Here is a 23967-nt window from a genome sequence, read left to right on the forward strand (position 1 = left end):
TCCAGCTTCAGAAAAAAAAAAAAATTACTGCATTATTTGCTTTAAGACGTGTCTGACTTCAGACTCTCCAGAGAACTTTTTGTCCGCGTGTGGATAACATTAACTTTTATAACAAAGCACTGTGCTTATACTATTGATAAGCATCAGTCAGAACATATATTTTCTTCACTTTATCCATACTAAATGAAAATTTCAAGGCTGAATTAATAAATGGCATAGGCTATGCAGATTAAATACAATCAAAGAATGTGTATGACAAAACCTGTTTGTCACAGGAAAGTTGTGAGCATTCTTCCATGGCTTCCAAAATGGGCGATATGATAACCCTTGAAATCTGTTTCTACTGGTTCATTGTGTCCTAGCTTCCTATGGTTCCCCATTTGGGGTACACCAGCACGCTCATAATATTGTGAGGGAATTTTGGGCGTAACAGAAAGCTTAAACAAATGACAGCTTGTCACCCCCTGGTTGTTTGGCACTTTTTCTTTTTACGTTATGTTTGTTTACTGAAATAACAAATGTGAGGGAATTAAAATATAGTACTTTCATCAAAGGTATAATGGGTTTTATGATGTGATAAATATTTATATTACAAGCATAGTTCCATCAAATTTTTTTCATCTATGAATGGAATGAACATTACTGCACGTGCTTAGAATATGCTGTTGTGCAGATGAACATTAAAAAAGAGTAATGGCCTGACCTGTGGTGGCGCAGTGGATAAAGCGTTGACCTGGAAATGCTGAGGTCGCCGGTTCGAAACCCTGGGCTTGCCTGGTCAAGGCACATATGGGAGTTGATGCTTCCAGCTCCTCCCCCCTTCTCTCTCTCTGTCTCTCTCTTCTCTCTCTCCTCTCTAAAAAAAAAGAGTAATGAGCGCCTGACCAGGCGGTGGTGCAGTGGATAGAGCGTCAGACTGGGATGTGGAAGACCCAGGTTCGAGACCCTGAGGTCACCAGCTTGAGCGCAGACTCATCTGGTTTGAGCAAGGCTCACCAGCTTGAGCACAAGGTCACTGGCTTGAGCAAGGGATCACTCGGTCTGCTGTAGCCCCTCCCCTCCACCCCTGTCAAGGCACATATGAGAAAGCAATCAATGAACAACTAAGGAGCTGCAACAAACAATTGATGTTTCACATCTCTCTCTCTTCCTGTCTGTCCCTATCTGCCCTTCTCTCTGACTCTCTCACAAAAAAAAAAAAAAGGAATGAGCCTGACCTATGGTCAGGCACATTTGGATAAAGTGTTGACCTGAAACACTGAGGTAACGAGTTCAAAACCCTAGTCTTTCCCAGTCAAGGCACATATGGGAAGTAACTACTATGAGTTGATGCTTCCTATTCCCCCCTTCTCTTTCTCTCTCTCTCCCTCTCTAAAAATCAATTTTAAAAAAGAGTAAGGAAGGTAAATTTGTGATTTCCACATTGGGCAGCTGCCCAGGTAGAGAGAACCCTGATTACAAGTGCCATTTTAACAACCAGTTTGCCTAACTCAACAAAAAATTAGATATTGGTTCTCCCGAACCGGCTGAATCCCACCACTGCATATAACTGATAATATGTATATAAGCACATATATGTAGATAAATGGATAATATGTAGTAAATGGATGAGGCTACAGAAGATCTAGGAGGGCTGAAAGGGTTAATATTTAGCATACTGGTGGCCCATTCCTGAACATCAGTAAGTCACAACATACCATTTGGAAAGCTCTCTTACAGAAGAGACATCTATTGTAATTTAAAATTTCTCTTCAAGAATCCCAAGACACCTCTGGACTCTTTCTGTCCTTAAAACTGTATTTATTAGACATTTCTCTTTTCCTAAGAACATTCTTTGTATTTATATAATGTTCCTCTTGATCCTACTCCTGTAACTATTCTAGCACATTATAGTCTTGTCATTTTTCTTTCTCTCCCCTTTTCTCACTTTTCAACCTTTGTTTCTCACGCACTCATAAACTAATTACTAAAGAAAAAGGGGCCCTGACCTCCTTTAGTAACTAATTTATTTGTGCCATGAGATGAAAATGGTTGTATTTAGTCAAGGGCACTGACCTTAGTAATTAGTGTGTGTTTGTGCCATGAAAAAAAAAAAAAGGTTGAAAATCACTGGACAGGATTCCCAATGTGTTTTTATGAAAAGGAACTAAAATTTTATTTCCCCAAAGCTAAAACCTTCCTAAGAAAACACTGTTTCTATTTTTTTCTCCTATTGGAAGGCTTAGCAACCACAACTGGCAGACACTGCAGCTTAGCTATCTAACAAGTAAAAGCCATTGATTAGGACCCTTGAGCAGAACTGTCCCTTACTCCCATCTTTTTTTTTTTAATTTAACAGGACTCCCCAAGTTGGTACCAAGGAAGCAGGTCAGTTTTATCAGGCCCCATTCTAGCCTCTTTGAAAATTTCTGTTCTTTCATGACTCTTGGCTGTTTAACTCATGTATGGGCAGTGAGGTGAAGGAAATAGTTGAGGAACTTTGACTTCTCCAAGAAAGTTCCTGAAAAGTGCTGAAGTAAAATCTTGAATGTAATGCTCACCCTTGACTGTCACCTTATGAAATCCTACTCATGATTCAGAACTCAGCTTATTGGGTCTGACCAGACTTCACTGGATGTTCTATTATTCATTTATGCAATAGCTATTAATGAAATGATCACTGTTTATTTTTATTTTTTTGAAGTGACCACTGTTTAGAAGTACTGGGTATACATCACCAATTATTCTAATTGGTAATGTTTGTACCCTACCAACTGTTAAATATTTTTTATGTTTGCCCTGTATGGGTGGATTAAAAAAGATGTGGGTCCTGCACTCACAGAAGTTACAGTCTAGTGATCTTTCATCTTCTGTACTTCTGATATGCCATTATAATACTTAAACAGAGCCTCTCAAAGATAGGCATATTCTAGTTATCTTTGTAATCTCAGTAGCTAGGATGTATAAGCACTAAGGAAATGCTTATTGGATGGATGGATGAGGGGATGGGAGAGTGAGGGAACGGCACATGTAGGAATGAGTAGATAGATGGACAGATACATATGTAAAGTTGAGTACTTGGAAAGAAAGAAAAAAGGACTTCAAAACTTCTATTATGGGCCTGACCTGTGGTGGCGCAGTGGATAAAGTGTTGACCTGGAATGCTGAGGTCACCGGTTCAAAACCCTGGGCTTGCCTGGTCAAGGCATATGTGGGAGTTGATGCTTCCTGCTCCTCCCCCCTTTCTCTCTCTCTCTCTCTCTCTAACTCTCCTCTCTAAAATAAATAAAATAAAATAAAATAAAGTTTATAAAAAAAAAACTTCTATTATGGGCAATAAATAAGAGGAGAGGTTCCACTTGGGGAGTTATACAGCCAAAATCTCATGGAAACCTTGCTTCCATATTTTGGGATGATACCTATTAATACATGATAATAAGTAATTTGTTCTCAGAGAGGAAGCTATTATTTCTAAAAACAATGATTTGATTTATTCTCTAATGTGAAACTTAGAGATATTCGAGCTGCCTCTATTTTTTTTCCCTTGCAGGTCAAGCACACCTCGACCAGTGGGCATTACTTCCCCTTCACAGTCAGGTAGAGAGCATTTTTTAAAATATCTATCTGAGGTAAATAAATATCCTTTTCCTGAATGGAAGATGGTTTCCTCCAAGACTATAATGTGATTTCCCTAATGTTATGTGTTATCTGAGAAAATCATTTAACCAGATACCCACTTGCAACAGATTGGCTAGGCAGAGCACACTACTGATGGCAACTTTTCATCTTGTACTTGATTCTTTTTCAGTTACTCCACGACCCAGTTCTCAGCATAGCAGCCAGGTGGTCAGGTGAGGAGGAAGCCTACATAGCAACATTAAAACTGTTGGCAAAAGTTGGAAGATGAAAGAAATACCTAGATGTGACTGAGATAGGGACAGAGGAGACTTTGGAGTCTTTTTTGGTCTATGTAAAAGTTTAACATAAGGTTTGATTGTTTTCTTTTTGTCTCACCTTATACAGTCGGTCCTCTTCAGTGGAGTCTATCCCTTACAGAGTAGCTGGCTTTAGTAGCATGGGACAGGTAAGTAATAGTTACCTTCTCTTTCCAGATTGATATTTCTAATGCTAAATGAAAGCAAAGATTTCAGGCAAGAATATTAAACTTCTGTTGATTTTGGCATAAATTATCCGATGCCATTCTGGACTTTCTTTTCTTTTGGCAGTGCAGACCTGATGTTAGAAGCTGACAGAGAATCAATAGGGGTGAAATAATGGAAATGTTCAAGGACTAAATTAACACAGCCTGGCATATTCATTTTGGAAGTAGTAAAGTGTGGACTAGCATACTCTGGGAGAACAAAATGTGCTTCAGTGTGTAGATACAGAGAAATAGCAAGGGATATGGTATCCAGAAAATCAGGGTATGGTTATTAACTGTTGTTTGTTATTTGTCAATCAGGGAGCCAGAGGTCTTCAGGAAAGGAGCACTCCCAGAGACTCTTATACTGGTGAGGGGGGGAGAGTGTCCGGAAACAAAATATTCTGTGCATAAGCCAGCAGATTTCTGGTTTTCTCTGTATAATATAACACCATTTTACTTTGTTCCTTACAGTGATTCCAGATATCCAGACATATAGTACTACTTCTCAGATAATTATATTTCTGTTCTTAAACTGATAAGGGGGGAATAAAAATTTGAGTGGTAGAAAGTCGAAAACTAGTCAGATGGGTAACAAGTAAAATAATTAACTTGGATTTTTAAAATTGCCACAAGGTGGCAGTAGAAGCTAGGTTTAAAAGGAAGGTTAACTAGATGGGGGTTATGTTAGCCTGAAGGATATCTGGCTTCCTCACTGTGTATTAAACATAAAAATATTCCAGTGAAGATATATTTTGGTTCTAACACTTAATTTCTTGTCTCTTCCTCCTTTTGTTACTATTTAAAAAATAATAATTTAGTAACACTTTTTTTTTTAAGATTTTATTTATTCATTATAGAGAGGAGAGAGAGAGAGAGAGAGAGAGAGAGAGAAGGGGGGGAGGAGCAGGAAGCATCAACTCCCATATGTGCCTTGACCAGGTAAGCCCAGGGTTTTGAACTGGTAACCTCAGCATTCCAGGTTGACGCTTTATCCACTGCGCCACCACAGGTCAGGCCTATTACTATTTTCAAGGGCATTAGTCAGTCCATAGAAAAATCAGAGATTTCCCTTTCTTTTGAAAGAGGCTATTTTGGAATTGGCAAATCTCTTTCTGGATAAACACTTTGAACTTCACCAAACAGTCTCCTCTCATTTCTTTCATACTTACCTCTTTGAAAAATGTAGATGTTCTAGCTAATTTATTTCTGGTAGTTTAGTAGTAATATTCCCTTTCACTCCTGATTTTAGTTATTTGAGGCTCCCCCTACCCCACCACACACACACACACACACACACACACACACACACACAGAGCCTGGCTAAATATTAGTAATTGTGTTGACTAAAGATTAGCCTGCCCAGGCTGTGGCACAGTGGATAGAGCATCTAGCATCAGACTGGGACATGGAGGACCCAGGACCCAGGGTTGGAACCCTGAGGTTGCCAGCTTGAGCGCAGGGCTCATATGACTTGAGCACGGACGGGGTCACTAGCTTGAGCATGGGATCATAGACATGACCCCATGGTTGCTGGCTTGAGCAAGGTGTTACTTGCTCTGCTGTAGCACCCTGGTCAAGGCACATATGAGAAAGCAACAACTAAGGTGCTTCAATGAAGAACTGATGCTTCTCAGAACCAAATAGTAGAGCAGAAATAAAGACTAGAGCAGAAACTGATGGACTAGAGCAGGGGTAGTCAACCTTTTTATACCTACCGCCCACTTTTGTATCTCTGTTAGTAATAAAATTTTCTAACTGCCCACCAGTTCCACAGTAATGGTGACTTATAAAGTAGGGAAGTAACTTTATAAAAAATTTTTTTATTTATTCATTTTTATTATTAGAGAGAGGAGAGAGAGAGAGAGAGAGAGAGAACAGAGGAGGAGCAGGAAGCATCAACTCCCATATGTGCCTTGACCAGGCAAGCCCAGGGTTTCAAACCGGTGACCTCAGGGTTCCAGGTCGACGCTTTATCCACTGCGCCACCACAGGCCAGGCACTTTATAAAATTTATAGAGCAGAGTTACAGAAAGTTAAAGCATAAAATAATAATTACTTACTAAGTACTTTATGGCCCTGGCCGGTTGGCTCAGCGGTAGAGCATGGGCCTGGCGTGCGGGGGACCCGGGTTTGATTCCCGGCCAGGGCACATAGGAGAAGCGCCCATTTGCTTCTCCTCCCCCCCTCCTTCCTCTCTGTCTCTCTTCCCCTCCCGCAGCCAAGGCTCCATTGGAGCAAAGATGGGCCGGGTGCTGGGGATGGCTCCTTGGCCTCTGCCCCAGGCACTAGAGTGGCTCTGGTCGCAACGGAGCGACGCCCCAGAGGGGCAGAGCATCGCCCCTGGTGGGCAGAGCGTCGCCCCTGGTGGGCGTGCCGGGTGGATCCCGGTCGGGCGCATGTGGGAGTCTGTCTGACTGTCTCTCCCCGTTTCCAGCTTCAGAAAAATACAAAAAAAAAAAAAAAAGTACTTTATGTCAGATTTTCGCTAAGTTTGGCAGAATAAATCTTTATAAAACAACTTATGGCCCTGGCCGGTTGGCTCAGCGGTAGAGCGTCGGCCTAGCGTGCGGAGGACCCGGGTTCGATTCCCGGCCAGGGCACACAGGAGAAGCGCCCATTTGCTTCTCCACCCCTCCGCCGCGCTTTCCTCTCTGTCTCTCTCTTCCCCTCCCGCAGCCAAGGCTCCATTGGAGCAAAGATGGCCCGGGCGCTGGGGATGGCTCTGTGGCCTCTGCCCCAGGCGCTAGAGTGGCTCTGGTCGCAACATGGCGACGCCCAGGATGGGCAGAGCATCGCCCCCTGGTGGGCAGAGTGTCGCCCCTGGTGGGCGTGCCGGGTGGATCCCGGTCGGGCGCATGCGGGAGTCTGTCTGACTGTCTCTCCCTGTTTCCAGCTTCAGAAAAAAATGAAAAAAAAAAAAAAAACCAACTTACTATAGTTAAATCTATCTTTTTGTTTATACTTTGGTTGCTCCGCTACCGCCCACCATGAAAGCTGGAACGCCCACTAGTGGGCAATAGGGACCAGGCTACCCTGGACTTGAGAATAGAAAAACAGTAGATAGTTTGGCGCAGTAGATAAGCTCAACCTGGAATGCTGAGGTCAGTGGTTTGAAACCCCCAGGCTTTCCTGGTCAAGGCATATGCAAGAAGCAACTACAAGTTGATGTTTCCCGCTCCTTCTCCCTCCCCCTTTCTCTCTCTTTCTCCTCTTTAAAAATCAAATACTTTTTTTAGAAAAAGAAAAAATTAATTTAAAAACAGTAGATAAAATCAACAAAACCAAAAGTTGGTTCTTTGATATATATGCTGAAAATCTCTGATCCCTACTTCCTTTGTCCTGGCTGAGTATACCTGAATCTCTTCTATAGTTCATGGATTATCTCACAAACTCACTTTATGCTTTCTAGAAACCCCATCACCAGCTTCCACTCACAGCCTATCTTATCGGTGAGTAACACTTTGCTTGCTTTCACTTGGGATCTGTTCACCCTGACACTTTGCCAGCAGCCCTGGGGTTACCTCTCCACTGGCCTGTACCACTGAAGTTTATAATCTACCATGTAAACAAGAGAAGTGTGAATGGTACTGTGTCTAGTATCCATCTGAATTACTTAATTCTATTCTCACTTGCAACCAAAGTCTCTGGCCTAAATATATAGGTTCTCCCTCTACTTTGGTTATTACCTTTACCTTTCTTTTTCTCTGCTGATTCTTTTATTTCCCCTCCATAGAACTTCATCTGCCTCCTCTGGACTGGGGACTTTCTCTTTCAGACCATCCCTAAATGGTGGAGATTCAGGCCACACACAAGTACTCACCCCCAATAATTCAGGTAAATTAAGTAATAGTCCCAAAGGTTTGTAGTGTTAACCACTGACAGATATACAATAAAATGAAGATTTTTCAAGGTGAAAAGAAGTTGGCATTTCCCCAAAAGAGTATTGTCTCTAGTTTGGCTTCATAGTATTCTTTATGTTATCCCATTTCCTTCACAATGAAGGCAGGCTTTGGATTTTGCTAAATAGCACTTATCCTGTCACCAGTTAAGTTCTGCTATTTAGTCAGAAGATCAACCTGCAAAATTAAACTGTGCCCCCCCTTTTAGATCCTGTTTGAACATTGATTGCTAGCTCAGTTCTGAATGAAAATGCTAAAGCCAGTATCCTATTTTCTCCCCATCTTTTTCAGCTGCCAGTCCTCTTGACAACAGGCTGTCATCTTCCATAGCTCATCAAAATATTTTTTTCCTACATCTTTCTACCCATAAACTCAAATCTCTCTGTCCCCAATCCATACTCACAGGAAAAGAATGGACTTTAGACACCACGTCTTAAATTGCTTAGCTAACATTAGTCTTTTCCCTCCTGAATAGTGTTCCACAGATAAAAACTACCCTGATCCATAAGTGACACTACCAAGGAACTGCCCAAGGAAGTTATCTTTTTTTAATTGATTTTAGGGGGTGGGAGAGGCACCAGTCTGTTTCTTAATGTGCCCTGACCGGGTATCAACCGGCAACCTTTGTGTATTGGGATGACACTCTAACCAACCAAGCTATTTGGTCAGGGCTCAAAACAGTTATCTTTCAACATTCTATTTTATCCTTCAGGTCAGAGGGAGAATAGAACCCCACTAGAGAATCTTCCTGGTTTCCAGCTACCAGTTTTGCAGGTGAGCACTGGCTAGTCTAACTTGTCTGTGTAGGAAAGAACACTAAATGCCTTATTCTGGTCTACTGTTAAGGTGGTAGAATGTAACCAGTGGAGATGACATGGGCTTCAAGTGTGGTGACTATATGTATACAATTTTCCATAATGGTCTCAGTTTCAAATATTCTATCCCACTATCAGATAAGCTTCTTGGTTTGGGTTTTTTTTATTTTTTTTTATTTATTCATTTTAGAAAGGAGAGAGAGAGAGAGAGAGAAAGAGAGAGAGAGAGATGGGGGGAGGAGCAGGAAGCATCAACTCCCATATGTGCCTTGACCAGGCAAGCCCAGGGTTTCGAACCGGCGACCTCAGCATTTCCAGGTCGACGCTTTATCCACTGCGCCATCACAGGTCAGGCTTGGTTTGGGGTTTAAAAATTAGGTCACATAGTAGTGAAAGGTTTTAAACTGAGAGGTCTTGGCCAGGGTGAACTAAGTATATGAATACAACTGACATTCCTAAGTTTTACACACACACACAGTATTCTCAATGGGGCGTATCTTTTGCATAGAAGTACTGGGACTAGGAAAACCCATGTTTATTTCTCCTGAGACAGCTAGAATAATGTTTTATAAATTTATGGGACTGTGATTCTGATCAAGGCAACAAGGGGAAAAGAGCATGGGAACGAGATGAGCTTTGTAAGGAGCTCTATTCAATGAAAAGTCCAGTCTTGCCTTTTAAGTTAACTTTTATGGCTTTGGATATGAGGATATTTAAGCCTTTCTCCATGCCATGCTCCTGGTGACCACAGGGACATACTAAAGTAACTATTTTGCTTTTATATTCCAAAGTTTCATTTATTTCCACTAGCAAGAATTTAGGGTCTATACCCTAAGAGTCAACCCTGGCAAAATATCCTGCTGTAAGGTCCTTACAAATGGAGGGATTAACCTTCAGATGAAAAGACTTAAGAGATATATAAGCCATCTACACAGATATGGGCCCTTCCAATACCCAGTAGACATGATGGCCTTAGAAAAAAAAAAAAAAGCCATTTATGAAAAAAAAAGGAAAATTTAATACCTGTTGGACATTTGATATTAAGGAATTATTTTTTGTAGGCATAATGCTATTGTGGTTATTTTTTAAAAATGGTTTATCTTTTGGAGATACATATCAAAATATTAATGTCTATGAAGTTAAATGATTATCTGGGTTTTGTTTCAGTATAATATAGTAGAGAGGGGTAGTGAGAGTAGAAATGAAAAACTGGCCATAAGGTATTTGTTGAAATTGGGTGATGGGTACATGTGAGTTCATTATACTACCCTACTTTTGTGGGTTTTAAAATTTTTTTCCATAACAAAGTTTTTGAAGGAAGTGCCACCTCCTTGTAGGCATAAGAATTCTGCCTCCCTGGTAGTCAGCTGTGGGAATGGTAGGATTATGTTCCAGGCCTTCCAAAATAGTTTGATTTTCAAGTAGTCTTACTTATCACCAGCAACTGCTGAAACATCGCAGTTTCTTAAATAGTAACAAGCCATTCATATGCTCAATGTCTCAAACCTTAGTTTGAAGTAGTTACCATGTAATGGAGAAGACAATGTGGAAGCAATAGTGGTGGTCTACTGTCCTGATAAATTTCATTAAATGGCTTGTGAGGCCCTTACTTACCATTCTGGTTATAAACATCCATATCTGACCTCTCTCTTCTGCTGCAGGCTCTCGACCAACAAAGGCAGATGGGATTAGCCAGGGGGAGAGAAGCATGGACCACTCCCAGATAGATCATCTATTTTCAAGGTCTGATCTATATCTACTACTAAAGGACATACTGTAGCATCCAATACCCAGTAGACATGATGGCCTTAGAAAATGTACTCCTGCCTGCTTTCCTGGTTTCACTCTGTACTTTCAGTCCTTGGGAAGTAGTAATAAGGTTCATAAGACTAGCATTTCAGGAAGATGTTTACATTTCTTCCCCAAGCCATGTAGCTCTCATTTCTACAACCTGAAACAAAGGTTGTAAAAACATTTGACATTCTTGGGGTTAGGAGTAATATATTCATTAACTATGTTTTATTCCTAGATTTCATTTTGTAGTTTTGGCTACATTCTCCCACTGCCAATGTTAATAAGCAACAATTCCGTTCTGTCCGAATTTATTTTACTTCTTTCTGTTTGCCCATTGTTTCCTCTATGCCTAGTTATTATTAAATGATAATTTTCCTGTCTTATAATATAGTTCACAAAAATTAGGGGATATTTTATAGCTTCATATTCATTTTGAAATATCCCCTAATTTTTGTGAACAGTATATAGTTGGAGACACAGACTCAGCTTACTAAAGTCCATAGATAATAAAGAGGATGTCCTTTTATTGCTGCTGCAATTCTATTAGTATTACAAACTCTAGAATGGTGGATAACATTACAGTTGAAATCAAATACTTATTCTTTAGGTACTAAGGGGTAGAAATGAGGGATGAAAAGAGTAGACCATGGCAGGCAGGCCTTAAGCAAAAATATTGAAAACATGTAAAGATAGAAAATATCTGCCAGAAATAAATTAGGTCTTGGGAATGACTATAGCTGAATTAAGATCCCATCACCCTTTCCAGAACTCTGAATTTTTAAAAGCATTTCTAGACACACATTCTCTTCTAAGAGCCTGAGCTGTAGCAGGTGCAGGAAACAATCTGTCTAGTGGTACTGATTATTGCCTTTCAAAGTTATTGTCCTTCTAATTTACCTCAATATATCTTGCTGCTTCAAAAATAAATAAAATGTATACTAAATCAGAATGTTAATGGATTTGGCTCTATTAATCGCTAAACCGTAGATGTGGCAAAGTGGAGGAGAAACAGTTTTATTTTTGGTCTTTTTATTCTATCAATTTGGGGCTTCCAATCTTATTTCTAGATGGTTAAACCCATTGATATTATATCTGACCCCAACTGATGAAAACCATTCTTAAACATTAATAAATTCAGTTAAAGACCATGGTCCCACTGTCCCCAAGACAGATTCTATAAAGAAAGGAAAAAGTCTCTTTTCTGGATACAGACTGAAACACCACCAGAAAGATGAAAAGTCAGACTGTTAGGCAGGAGGGAGTATCAAGCTTGTAAAACCAAACCTGGAACCTACCTGCAGTCCTCTGAACAGTAGAAACATTCCCTCTCCTCTATTCCTCTGTAACCTAATTCTACTTTTTTTTAAAGGACATCTCCCCTAATTCCCACCTCCAATAAATATCCAGTCTAAATTATTCTCCACCCAGTTATAAACTTTTTCACAAGCTCCATGGGGAAGATTTACCCTGAGACATAGTGAAGAGAATGAGGATTTTGGAGATTAAAAAGGTACAAGGCAAAGTGGTCCCAGTATCAGAAATGGAAACATTCTCCTTCCTGTCTGGCCGTAATGAAGCAGGTCAAACTTAGAGTTGGTATGAGGAAGAACTGAAATATTTGTGGGACTGGGACATACTGAGATTCTTAGCTGCATTATGCATGAACTTGTGCTCAGAGAGGAAAAGGGAGGAGCAAGGCAGCCTTATATTCCAGGAAAAATGGTGGGACAGGGGTATACATTGGAATAAATTCTATCAAAATTCTTTACTCATCCTTTCCAATCCTCCTATAGACATGGGACTAAGGTCTGGCCTCTGGAGTACACTAAGGGAAAAGAGCAGATGAGAACTAGAGCTTTCACCAAGCCCATAGCTTGGACCTGATTCTTAGCACTTTCCCATTGAGGCTAGAGGCCTCGATTTCTGCCCATTCAATCCCCACCTCATTTTGTGCCTTACGCTCACCTTCCCTGGTCCACCCTCAACTTCCACCTTTCCCCCAACCTCAAGAACACAAAGCTTTTCTTTGCCACAGGTAATTTTTAAAATGTGGTTTCTGTGTTAAAGGTTACTAAGTTGGTTCATCTTTTAGTAACAGACTGCCCCTCCCATAGCCCCCATTCAGTCCTGTATGATCACATCATCATCGCTCTCATCCTCCTCCTCCTCCTCCTCTTCATGCTCATCATCTTCTGGCAGTTCTTCCTCCTCCTCTTCCTCTTCTTCATCTAGACACACCACTACCTCAGCTGGCTCAGGTAATTGAGAATCAAACCAATCCAGTACCTGCTGGGTGCTAAGCCTTGACGCCCGACTCAGTTGAGGGACATCACTTTCCTGTAGCTGTTGGTGGGCTGCCCAGTACCTCTCCAAAGGCTGTATATCCGGTGGAGGTGGGGGGACCGGCAGAGGTGGTGTCTCAGCCCATTCGTTCAAGGAGCGGGTTGAAGGCGGTGGTGTGGGAATTGCTTGATCCTGGAAACTAGGGGTACCAGGTACTGCATTGTCCCGAAACCATTTTAGTTGCCCATGTTTCAAGGCATAGCGTGTGTCACCAAACCACTGAATAATCTCAGGCCGAGGTAAACCAGTGATCTGTTCTAATTTATGGTAATCCTCACGTCGTGCCCACTGGCATTGTAAAAAAAATGATTTGAGGATAGCCAACTGCTCTTTGGTTTTGCGCTTGGTCTTTCGCTGGCGTTGGGTATCTGGGGAAAGGTACTCTGCAGGGCCAACCTTACCTAGTACTGAGTTATGCCTTAGCCTCTGGGGCCAGGCTGGCTCCACCTGTGGGGGTAGTGCCTGTTCACTGGGTGACAGTGGCTGTGGAAGAGAGCCCAGTGGCTGGATGGATTTGGAGGTGGCTGTAGCTCCATTAGCCAATACCTGGAAAGAGGAAGAGGTAGAGGAAGAAGAAGGAGTCACATTAGATGCTGACCCCTGCTTACAACTACTGGCAAGTAATGAGATTGGTGGGGGTTTATCCAGAGCATGTGGCTGGTGGACAACTGTGGAGTGGTTCCAGATGGCAGCACCTAGGCCATGTGACTGGTTAGAACCCCTGCTTGCCTGCTCCTTAGAGATGCCACTGCTTTGGAGATCCTGCCAAAATTCAGATTGGTGTGAGAATGCCCCACTGCCAGGTGCTATCAGGGGCTCTTTTACTTTCTGGTGACTCAGTGGCTCTGAGGGGTCCTCAGGCTCTACCTTCAATCCTTTCATCTGGGTGGGCTCACTAAAAGTCAGGGGCACTATTCCAAGACTAACTTGTTCTGGAGGTGACATTGTAGAAGGAGGCACTTCCTCTGGGGGCCGTCCTGCATGATGACTAAAAGAGAGAAGGGATTTGAAATGGAGTTCATCCCTGTGATAGACTACTCGGGCTCGAGTCTCTTCTATTTCTTCAGATGACCAGCTAATGCCACAGCGGAGGCGCTGGGCCATGAACCAAGTCTTGACTTTCTCCATCTGCAGCCCATAGCGTAGGCAGAGAAGGGCGATATCTGCTAGACTGGGATAAGGAAAGTAGCTGAAGGTTTGTAGCAGGTGTTCATTGCCATCCAGCTCACTGGTCTGGGCTGCTTGCGTCCACACAAGCTGGAGCTCCTCGGAGATTGGAGGGAGGCAGATGAGCCCCGCAGGGGAGGTATTAAGACTGCTGGCCTCTTTATTAGGAGGCATGGTGCTTTCTAATTTGTGCCTTTCAGAGAAAACTGTAGAAAGAAGAGAAACAGCTCAATCATTGGGATTCCTCTTTTGGCCCATTGCTCAATTTTTATCAAACAAAATGTTAGACTTCAAAACAATCAGCTTTCTATGTGTACTGTGCTGTTTTGCTTTTAAAGTGCTCTAAAAATTTCTCATTTACTGTCCGACCAGGCAGTAGTGCAGTGGATAGAGCGTCGGACTGGGATGCAGAGGATCCAGGTTCGAGGCTCCGAGGTTGCCAGCTTGAGCGCGGGCTCATCTGGTTTGAGCAAAGCTCACCAGCTTGGACCCAAGGTCGATGGCTCGAGCAAGGGGTTACTCCTTTTGCTGAAGGCCCACAGTCAAGGCACATATGAGAAAGAAATCAATGAATAACTAAGGTGTCGCAACAAAAAACTAAAGATTGATGCTTCTCATCTCTCTCCGTTCCTATCTGTCCCTATCTATCCCTCTCTCTGACTCTCTCTCTGTCCCTGTAAAAAAAAAACCCTCAATTTCTCATTTACTTTCATAACCCTGTGAGTCATCAGAGTCTGCTAAAATTCCCATTGTATGAAAAAAACTAAAGTCCATAAAAACCGCAAGTCACTTGACTAGTGTTTTCAACAAAATGAAAATCTGTCTTTAGAAGAAAACGTCCTTATACAGCCTTTACCTTTCTGCTTTAAAATTATTTCACCACATTCATGAATAAGAATCACAAAATGAAGACTCAATCACAAAAGCAAGAAAAGCAGTGATCTCCTTGTTACAAACGTGTTAGCTCCTAACAATTTATTATTATCTCTAGAATGTGGAGATGGAGCAGACATAGGATATATGAAAATCCAGAAGGTAGGACAGCACCATTCATCTGTCTAATTCTCAGCCCCCTTCTTTTTTTTTTTTAATATTTTATTTTATTTACTCATTTTAGAGAAGAGAGATAGAAGGAGAGAGACAGAGAGAGAGAAGGAGGGAGGGGCTGGAAGCATCAACTCCCATATGTGCCCTGACCAGGGAAGCCCAGGGTTTCAAACCAGCGACCTCAGCATTTCCAGGTCAACGTTTTATCCACTGTGCCACCACAGGTCAGGCCAGCCCCCTTCTTTCTTTTCTTGGTGGTAGAGTGTTGGGGAGAAGGGACTAGGTAGTATCTTTAAGCTTTAAGCCCAAACCTCAGAACGTTAGTTTTTCTGTCTTTCACTAGAATGAGATAGGTCAGATATCTGAGATAAATGGATCTTACTCTCACCCCCATCCCAATGAGGATGAGAGGGGAATGTTTCCTTCCCCCAAAGTCATCCTTGGAACAAATTATCCCCTCCCCCCAGCCTTTGTCTCTTCCAACTGCTCAGTCTCTCTCCAGGGAGCCCAGAGCTCCCTCAGAATTTAACAGCTCCCACCACAGAGGGCGGAAGGCCTGCAGCTCTTATCTCTTTAGGCCTGCTTTCTTCTCAGGCCCAGGTGGGCATGCTCATAAATTGTAACCAGGTCCTGCAAGCCACCCAGCAGCACTACTGGTTCTGGGTGTGAGGATTGCAGGGATAGCCCCTGACGATGCTTCATTCCTGAAATACCTGCTCAAGTTATTTCCTTGGATAATCCTGTTGACTGAATTTTAATTCAGCTCCCTGTGTCGGTTTGAGACTTTAACATATCTGTCACCCTTTACTCTTAGAGGAATCTTATTTGAGATGACAAATATTACTTCCAATATGTTAAAGATGGAACAGGATTCCTATGTAAAGGCTACAAGATGCACTGAGAAAAATCTCAAGTCCAGAAAGTTACAAATAGAGCAGTGTAAAGAGGGATTTTATATAATTAGAAAAATTCAGAAGCATTTACTTTTAAAAAGCAAATCCCATCTGACCAGGCGGTGGCGCAGTGGATAGAGCGTTGGACTGGGATGCATAGGATCCAGGTTCGAGACCCGAGATGGCCAGCTTGAGCGCGGGCTCATCTGGTTTGAACAAAGCTCACCAGCTTGGACCCAAGGTTACTGGCTCGAGCAAGGGGTCACTCAGTCTGCTGTAACTCCGCAGTTAAGGCACATATGAGAAAGCAATCAATGAACAAGTAAGGTGTCGCAACGAAAAACTGATGATTGATGCTTCTCATCTCTCTCCGTTCCTGTCTGTCCCTATCTATCCCTCTTTCTGTCTCTGTAAAAAATAATTTTAAAAAATAAAAAGCAAATCTTAACTGAAGGCCATACAGATCCTAAAGGCAGTATATATTGCAGAGAACCTTAAGAGGGTAAATGGAGGCAGTATGCCATAGTGGGTAGAAATAGGATTCTTGAGTAAGGTCAGTCTGCAGGCAGAATCCCAGTTCTGCCACCAGCAATGTGATCTTGGGCAAAAGTTACTGAATTTACATGATTCTGTTTCCTCAAGTGTAAAAAAAAAATGGAGACAGTGCTGACTACATGTAGTTATCTATTTTTACTGGGCACCTACTATGTGTTAGGCATCATGTGTAGGCAGGGCCCAAAGCAGTTGTTAGAGGTACAAGTCTGGGGTGAAGCAAATTTAAGATTAATGTAAGTGCCACCACTTCCTAGAGTGCTGCTTATCCTTAGACAAGTTATTTAACCCCTCTAAGTCTGTTTCTCATCAGAAAAAAGGGAGGTCAAAACAGTACCTACCTCACAAGTATATGACTAGATGAAAAAATGCACTGACATGCATAGAACACAGGCTCAATAAATAAGAGCTTTTATCATTACTTCTGCCTCATGGGTGATTCTGATATAAGGTAATGCTCCTCCTAGACGATAGGGGAAGCGAGGCAAAGAGTGAATCCTTTAAAATCACTGTTTTCAAACTGTTTTTGCAGTCCTAATTCTAACAAGCCAAGAGGAAACCAGGGTGCCTATAATTTTATACTTATTACATTTTGCAAATTGGATATAATTCCAGAAAGGATTTTGCTCTTTTATTTTTTTTTTCTTTTTTTTTTTTTACAGAGACAGAGAGTCAGACAGGGACAGACAGACAGAAACGGAGATGAGAAGCATCAATCATTAGTTTTTCGTTGCGCATTGTGACATCTTAGTTGTTCATTGATTGCTTTCTCATATATGCCTTGACCGTGGGCCTTCAGCAGACTGAGTACCCCTTGCTCGAGCCAGCGACCTTGGGTCCAAGCTAGTGAGCTTTTTGCTCAAACCAGATGAGCCTGCGCTCAAGCTGGTGACCTCGGGGTCTCAAACCTGGGTCCTTGGCATCCCAGTCTGATGTTCTATCCACTGCGCCACCGCCTGGTCAGGCAGAATTTTGCTCTTTTAAAAAAGCATGACTTGCCCTGGCCGGTTGGCTCAGTGGTAGAGCGTCGGCCTGGCGTGCGGGGGACCCGGGTTTGATTCCCGGCCAAGCCACATAGGAGAAGCGCCCATTTGCTTCTCCACCCCCCCCCTTCCTCTCTGTCTCTCTCTTCCCCTCCCGCAGCCAAGGCTCCATTGGAGCAAAGATGGGCCAGGCGCTGGGGATGGCTCCTTGGCCTCTGCCCCAGGTGCTAGAGTGGCTCTGGTCGCTGCAAAGCGATGCCCCAGAGGGGCAGAGCATCGCCCCCTGGTGGGCAGAGCGTCGCCCCTGGTGGGCGTGCAGGGTGGATCCCGGTCGGGCGCATGCGGGAGTCTAACTGTCTCTCCCCGTTTCCAGCTTCAGAAAATAAAAGAAAAAAAAAAAAAAAGCATGACTTGGCCCTGGCCAGTTGGCTCAGTGGTAGAGCGTCGGCCTGGCGTGCAGGAGTCCCGGGTTCAATTCCTGGCCAGGGCACACAGGAGAAGCGCCCATCTGCTTCTCCACCCCTCTCCCTCTCCTTCCTCTCTCTCTCTTCCCCTCCCCACAGCCAAGGCTCCATTGGAGCAGAGTTGGCCAGGGCACTGAGGATGGCTCTGTGGCCTCTGCCTCAGGCGCTGGAATGGCTCTGGTTGCAACAGAGCGATGCCCTAGATGGGCAGAGCATCGCCTCCTGGTGGGCGTGCCGGGTGGATCCCGGTCAGGCGCATGCGGGAGTTTGTCTGACTGCCTTCCCGTTTCCAATTTCAGAAAAATACAAAAATAAAATAATAAAAAAGCATGACAATCACTGCTTTAGGAAAAATGAACCCATAATTTGAATATAAATCCTTTTTTTTTTTTAACAGAGACAGAGAGTCAGAGAGAGGGATAGACACTCTACTACCTCTCCATGACTTATGACTACTACTCCACCCCCAAATAAACATAGGAACAGAGAGAGATGAGAAGCATCAATCATCAGTTTTTTTCATTGTGACACCTTAGTTGTTCAGTGATTGCTTTCTCATACATGCCTTGACCGTGGGCCTTCAGCAGACCGAGTAACCCCTTGCTCAAGCCAGTGACCTTGGGTCCAAGCTGGTGAGCTTTGCTCAAACCAGATGAGCCCGCGCTCAAGCTGGCAACCTCAGGGTCTCGAACCTGGGTCCTCTGCATCCCAGTCCCACGCCCTATCCACTGCGCCACCGCCCAGTCAGGCTAAATCCTTTTTGATTGCCAGGTGAATTGCCAGTATGGTAGCTCTACCTTCACCCTGCAGGTTCTTCCCAGACACAGCTGAGTGGCCTGTGAGGAACTGCTTTCACAGCCAGGTTTAAATCCCCAGGAACACCACCAAACCTAAGCTGGAGAATACTTTATGACTGCAACACTTGACATCTACTTAACCTTTTTTGTGTTCTGTTCTTTAAGGATACAGTAGCACTTTGGATATGAGAAAAATATAGCATAAGGAGTAGAGCACTCCAGTGTGGGGATGAAGACTGCCAGACAGAAATAAGGCAGGTGCAGCTATAAACCTGGGAGGAAGCATTTTGCTTCCACTTCATTCAAGGGGTTTGCTAGCCTTCAGATTATCATGGCATCTTGATATTTCAGTGTAACATGCAGTAATGTAAATTCCATATTTGGTGTACTGTATTACATGCAGTTTTCCAATTATGCAAAACAAGTATTGAAGACATCCTAATACAGAATGGTAGCTTAAATTAAGCCACAGCTTTACAGCTGGGTACTTCCCTGGAAGAATATGGCTTTGAAATAGGAATAAACTATAACTAGAGAATGGTTCGTGAGAGTTATAACAAGTAGTGTTATAATATGACCCCACAGTGATCAAACTCACAAAGAAGATACTACAGTGACTTGTATCTGTTTGAAAAAGGTAGAAAAAAGGGAATCAAAGCTGCAGAAATTATTCCTACAGGAAGAAGTGGCAGTGGTGGTGAGATTATCAATTCTGAAGAATTACTAAATTTGTATCCATATTAAATATGCCAGATATGACCTACTGCTACTTAAATTCACTAATAAAAAATAATCATGGTATCGCCCTTCTTTCCCTTTGGGCTTTCCATACCCCTGGGCAGATGATGGGCTGCTTTGAACTTCCACTCTAGGAGTTCACACAATCCTAGGGAAAAAGGTGTTCAGAACTGTAGGCTTGAGCAGAGGCTTATTATGGTTAAAACAGAACACAATTCAAGTGAGAGATTAAGTATGATCTTGCTAAATTCCCTAAATCTTTATTCAGAGAACTGAAGTACTGACTGAAATGTGTTTTAGTGATACAGTTTTTGGGGCCTTAAAGGACTTTTAGTAATATTCAGCTTGTGTGCTTATCAACGTTTTAGATCATGAACATCTTTGCGAATCACTTAAAAGTTATGGACCCTCAGAAAGTTATGACTACTACTCCACCCCCAAATAAACATTCACACTTACACATTATATATGCAATTTCAGGAGGTTCATTGGCTGCTCAGAAGTCCAGCTTAAGAACCTCTATCTAATGTTCTCCCAACTTAATAAAAGCAATGATGGTAACTGCTTAAGGAGGAACAAACAGTTTGATGTGAATGAATGGAAAAAGTGCATGGAAGACTCAAAAATTTAACTTAGTGGATATTAGTGATATTAGGTGAAGATGGGAGGGGTGTTCTACTGGGCCAGAAGCCTGGCTTCACTGACCCACTGGATTATATGACCAGTACCCATAGTGTACTGAATACTAGAGGCTGGTAGGCTACTGTCTAGTATGCCAAAATCATCTGCTTCCTTCAGCTACCCTGCGGATTTGAGCCAGTTAAGTGTGATCCCAAATCTGCTTATGCCTGTTGTTTTACTGTATTTATAAAATAATGTAATTAAACACATAAACCTTTGAAAAATTAATGAATTAAAAATGGTTCCTATGAAAACAAAGTCAAATACTTGGAAAGACACAATACAAAGGATTATACATTTCAAAAACTGTTGAGTTGGGAGTATGCAAAGCAACTGTAAAAAGATTGGAGGAGCAGGGAACTTTAAAAATCTCAAAAGGATTCTACATTCAGACTGTTTCAAAAGTGTTTACATTCTCACTCCACGTTAAAGAAACCAAACCTGAAAATCAGAGATGATGAGAGGCTGTGGCTCCCATATCAGACTGCACACTTAGAATTACCTGGGAAACTTAAAGAAGGGCACCCTCCTCATTTTGACTTAATTAGTCTGGAAGCCCAGGCATCTTAAAAAGTTCTCAGGGTGCAACCAGATTTGATATTTGCTGGTATAGTTTATTCTACAAAGACAATTGGGAATTCCAATCAGCAGACTTACACAAAGAAAACGTGGGGATTATCCCAAAAGACTAGTAAACTGAACATACTTCTAGTGACAATGTTTAGATATGTATGCATCATTTTAAAAATGTCCAACTTTAACTGGCTTTATAATATATATATTTTAATTACTGTGATCTACCTATCCTAATCATATAAAAGGGTTTCAAATGTATGGTGAAAAGGAAGTTCATTCGATAAACGATGTCCTATCTGGATCCGCCTTACCAAAGAGGTCACAGCTTGAATCTTCTTACAGTTTAAAAGTCTCAGGTTAGGGCGCAACACCAGGAACCTGTGAGGGCTGGGATTCTCACTTTCCTGGTTGGTTTTCTGAGTATGGCTGGGTAGGAGGTCAGAAGGGACAGTTTCTCCTAAATTTTCCATTCCCAAAGGCCACTGCTCCCCAGAAGTAAGGCCAGGTTTCTGTATGCGTGTTGAGGTCGCCAGGAGGTAGTCATGGGGAGAAGAGAGGCCTGGGAAGGAAACGTTTCTCCTATCCTCCATTTCACAGGCAGTCTAGAAGGCTCCAAACTGGGTCAGAGAACAAAAAGTTGCTGCACTTGGGGCGATGAGCCCCAGGGAGCAGGCGAATCTCAATCCTCACATCGCCAAGGGCGTCCCAATCCAGCCTTCCCCTCCTCCCTACACACCCACTCACCCTCCCCCAGTTACAACAGGGAACCGAAAAGTCCATAGGAGAAAGGAGAGAGAACCGGGCGAGTTCGAAACTCGAATTCTCCTCCCCCTCCCTCCCCCGTGCGGGGATAGGGCACCACAGGTCGGAGATCATACAGGGGGCTGGGAGGGGAAGTCGAAAAGGGCTGGGGATCACTCACCGCAGTCCGGCCCGGGCGGCGGCTCCCAGCCTCGCACCATGGGCCGGGGGGGAAAGGGGAGAAGGGGCAGGGGGCCTCCAGAGTGGGAGTGGGATTCCCGCCCGGTGCGGCCTGCTCCGAGCCCACCCGCGCGGAGGGTCGGGACCAGGACTGCCCCTCCCGCCCCCGAGAGCGCGCCCGTCTAGCCCAGCCCTGTGGGAGCGAGTTGGAGGCGGGGCGGGCTCCAGGGGCGGTACCATGGTGGCCCGAGCCCCGATTCGTGGACGCTAGCAGGCGGGCATCGGAGGAACACACTGGGCTGGCCATTGGCTGCGTGGGTCTGGGCTGAAGTCGGCTATTGGTTGCGTGGGCCTCAGCTGGGGTGTCTATTGGATGCGTGGGGTAGGGAAGATGTCCTCTGGAGGGTACCTTCCCCCACCCTGACCTACCGGCGCCGGACCTTCGGAGGACAGGGGACTACGTTCCTCTGGAATTCCCCAGGGGAATCCACAGCACTTTGCAGAACTGTGTACACTGCCAACAACTACTTCCCATTTGTTTCTTCCTGAAGGAAGACTTTTCCAGCACGCCCTTAACAGCCTTACACATGAGCCGCACTTTCCCAGCAAATGGGCCAGCAAGCAGCGTCACTGTAAAGAAAGCGCCCAGGGCAACCGGGAACTGTTCTGGAGATGGATCAAATATCTTGCCACCCGGAAAGATGAGGAGGATACTAGGAGCGTGGCATCTTCGGCTTCCTGGGTCCAGCTGCCCCCTGACAGGTGTTCCCGAAGAAGTGCTGAGGGGGTCACCTCATTGGAATCTACCAGATCCCAGGTTCTCTCCCTGTGTATAGCAAAGAAGACTCGGAGCCCTGTTTCATTTTTGAGGACCTTGGTCATAGAGGTAAAAAAAAAAAAAATCCAAAAACACATGACAATGAAATGGACTTCACCAATGCAGTATTCCACACACTCCGAAGTTCTGGGCCAAGTTTGTATAGTTAGGATTCTCAGTCTTCGGACTAAAACTTGGAAACATTAATTTCTGAAATGAATCTTCTGTTTTTAATGCTGGCCTTTGAAAAAGTCTCTTTTGCCTGTTCAGATCACTTAATAGCCCTATTTTCTTTCCTTCTTTTGTTTCTTACTTTCTTCTTTTCCAGGCGGGGGCAGACAGGAAGGGAGAGAGATGGGAAGCATCAACTCAGTTGCAGCACTTTAGTTGTTCATTGGTTGCTTCTCATACCTGCCTTGACCAGGGGGCTCCTGGCCTAGCCAGTGACCCTTTGCTCAAGCCAGCGACCATGGGGTCATGTCTATCCTACACTGAAGCTGGCAACCCGCGCTCAAGCTGGTGAGCCTGTGCTCAAGCCAGATGAGCCCTGGGCCCCACAGCTCAAGCTAGCAACCTCACGGTTTTGAACTTGGGCAGTCCAGGTCGACGCTCTATCTACTGCGCCACCACAGGTCAGACAATAACCCTATTTTCTGTTGCTTGCCCTTCATTTGCCTCTGCCTCCCTCATTACATTTGGTAACAATCTCAACTAAGAGCCAGCCCCACGAAGTTCAAATTAGCATTTAGCAAAAACTTAGGCGTAAGCCACGGAAAGACATACAGGTGGGGCAGCATAGGTTTACAGTTGTGAATATGGGAAAGTTTATTCTTATATTATTATTGCATTATTTTCTTTTTAAATCGCTATTTATTGATTGTAGAGAGAGAGGAAGGGGGAGAAAGAAACATTGATTTGTTGTTCCTCTTTTATTTATACATTCATTGGTTGATTTTTTTAAGTGCCCTAATTAGGAATCTAACCCACAACCTTGGCGTATCCGGATAGTGCTCTAACCAATTGAACTACTAGGCCAGGGCCTACTGTATTATTTTCCATACAAACAACTGTAAACCTACTTTTTCCCTCCCTGTATATACTCAGCTTTAGAATTAGAAGCTTTTGTTCCCTTAGGGTTTAAGTCAAGGCTGGCAGTATATACAGACTCCTCAATCATAACTATTAAAATGCCCCAATGGCCTGACCAGATCGTGGCGCAGTGGGTAGAGCGTTGGACTGGACTGTGGAGGACCCTGGTTCGAGACCTCGAGGTCGCCAGCTTGAGCGCGGGCTCATCTGGTTTGAGCAAAGTTCACCAGCTTGGACTCAAGGTCGCTGGCTAGTGCAAGGGGTCACT

At 43.5% G+C, this 23967-nt stretch overlaps 2 protein-coding genes across 4 annotated transcripts in view; one reads left to right on the top strand and one right to left on the bottom strand.

The window, feature by feature from the left end:
* RNF212B (ring finger protein 212B) overlaps positions 1-11001 on the top strand; it is a 48425-nt gene extending 37424 nt beyond the window's left edge. Inside the window, exons 8-16 of the mRNA XM_066275459.1 lie at positions 2339-2367; positions 3530-3576; positions 3788-3830; positions 4003-4063; positions 4442-4490; positions 7533-7572; positions 7857-7957; positions 8735-8796; positions 10499-11001. Of these exons, the coding sequence (XP_066131556.1) occupies positions 2339-2367; positions 3530-3576; positions 3788-3830; positions 4003-4063; positions 4442-4490; positions 7533-7572; positions 7857-7957; positions 8735-8796; positions 10499-10564 (498 nt within the window). The 3' untranslated portion in view covers positions 10565-11001. The remainder of the gene's footprint in view (positions 1-2338; positions 2368-3529; positions 3577-3787; positions 3831-4002; positions 4064-4441; positions 4491-7532; positions 7573-7856; positions 7958-8734; positions 8797-10498) is intronic.
* A 111-nt stretch (positions 11002-11112) lies between these two features.
* On the bottom strand, positions 11113-21985 carry HOMEZ (homeobox and leucine zipper encoding). Of its 3 annotated transcripts, none has more exons than XM_066277457.1 (3): positions 21795-21985; positions 13902-14347; positions 11113-13520 (listed from the first exon to the last, which is right to left on the bottom strand). In XM_066277457.1, exons 1-3 carry the CDS (start codon positions 21832-21834, stop codon positions 12753-12755), a joined length of 1254 nt encoding a protein of 417 aa, XP_066133554.1. In that variant the 5' UTR covers positions 21835-21985; the 3' UTR covers positions 11113-12752. The 3 variants fall into 3 exon arrangements, with proteins under 3 accessions (XP_066133554.1, XP_066133553.1, XP_066133552.1); XM_066277456.1 differs by adding an exon at positions 21184-21489 and having other exon boundaries at positions 11115-14347; positions 21795-21976; XM_066277455.1 differs by having other exon boundaries at positions 11115-14347.
* Between the last annotated feature and the right edge of the window lie 1982 nt (positions 21986-23967).

The sequence above is a fragment of the Saccopteryx bilineata genome, chromosome 4 (assembly GCF_036850765.1).
Source record: "Saccopteryx bilineata isolate mSacBil1 chromosome 4, mSacBil1_pri_phased_curated, whole genome shotgun sequence".
Taxonomy (NCBI): domain Eukaryota; kingdom Metazoa; phylum Chordata; class Mammalia; order Chiroptera; family Emballonuridae; genus Saccopteryx; species Saccopteryx bilineata.

Bases quoted from the DNA above. Each gene is read 5' to 3' on its own strand.
- HOMEZ (XM_066277455.1), bottom strand. From the start codon at position 21,834: ATGGTGCGAGGCTGGGAGCCGCCGCCCGGGCCGGACTGCG. The intron at 14,348-21,794 runs GTGAGTGATCCC...TTCTTTCTACAG, and splicing joins GCCGCCCGGGCCGGACTGCG to TTTTCTCTGAAAGGCACAAA.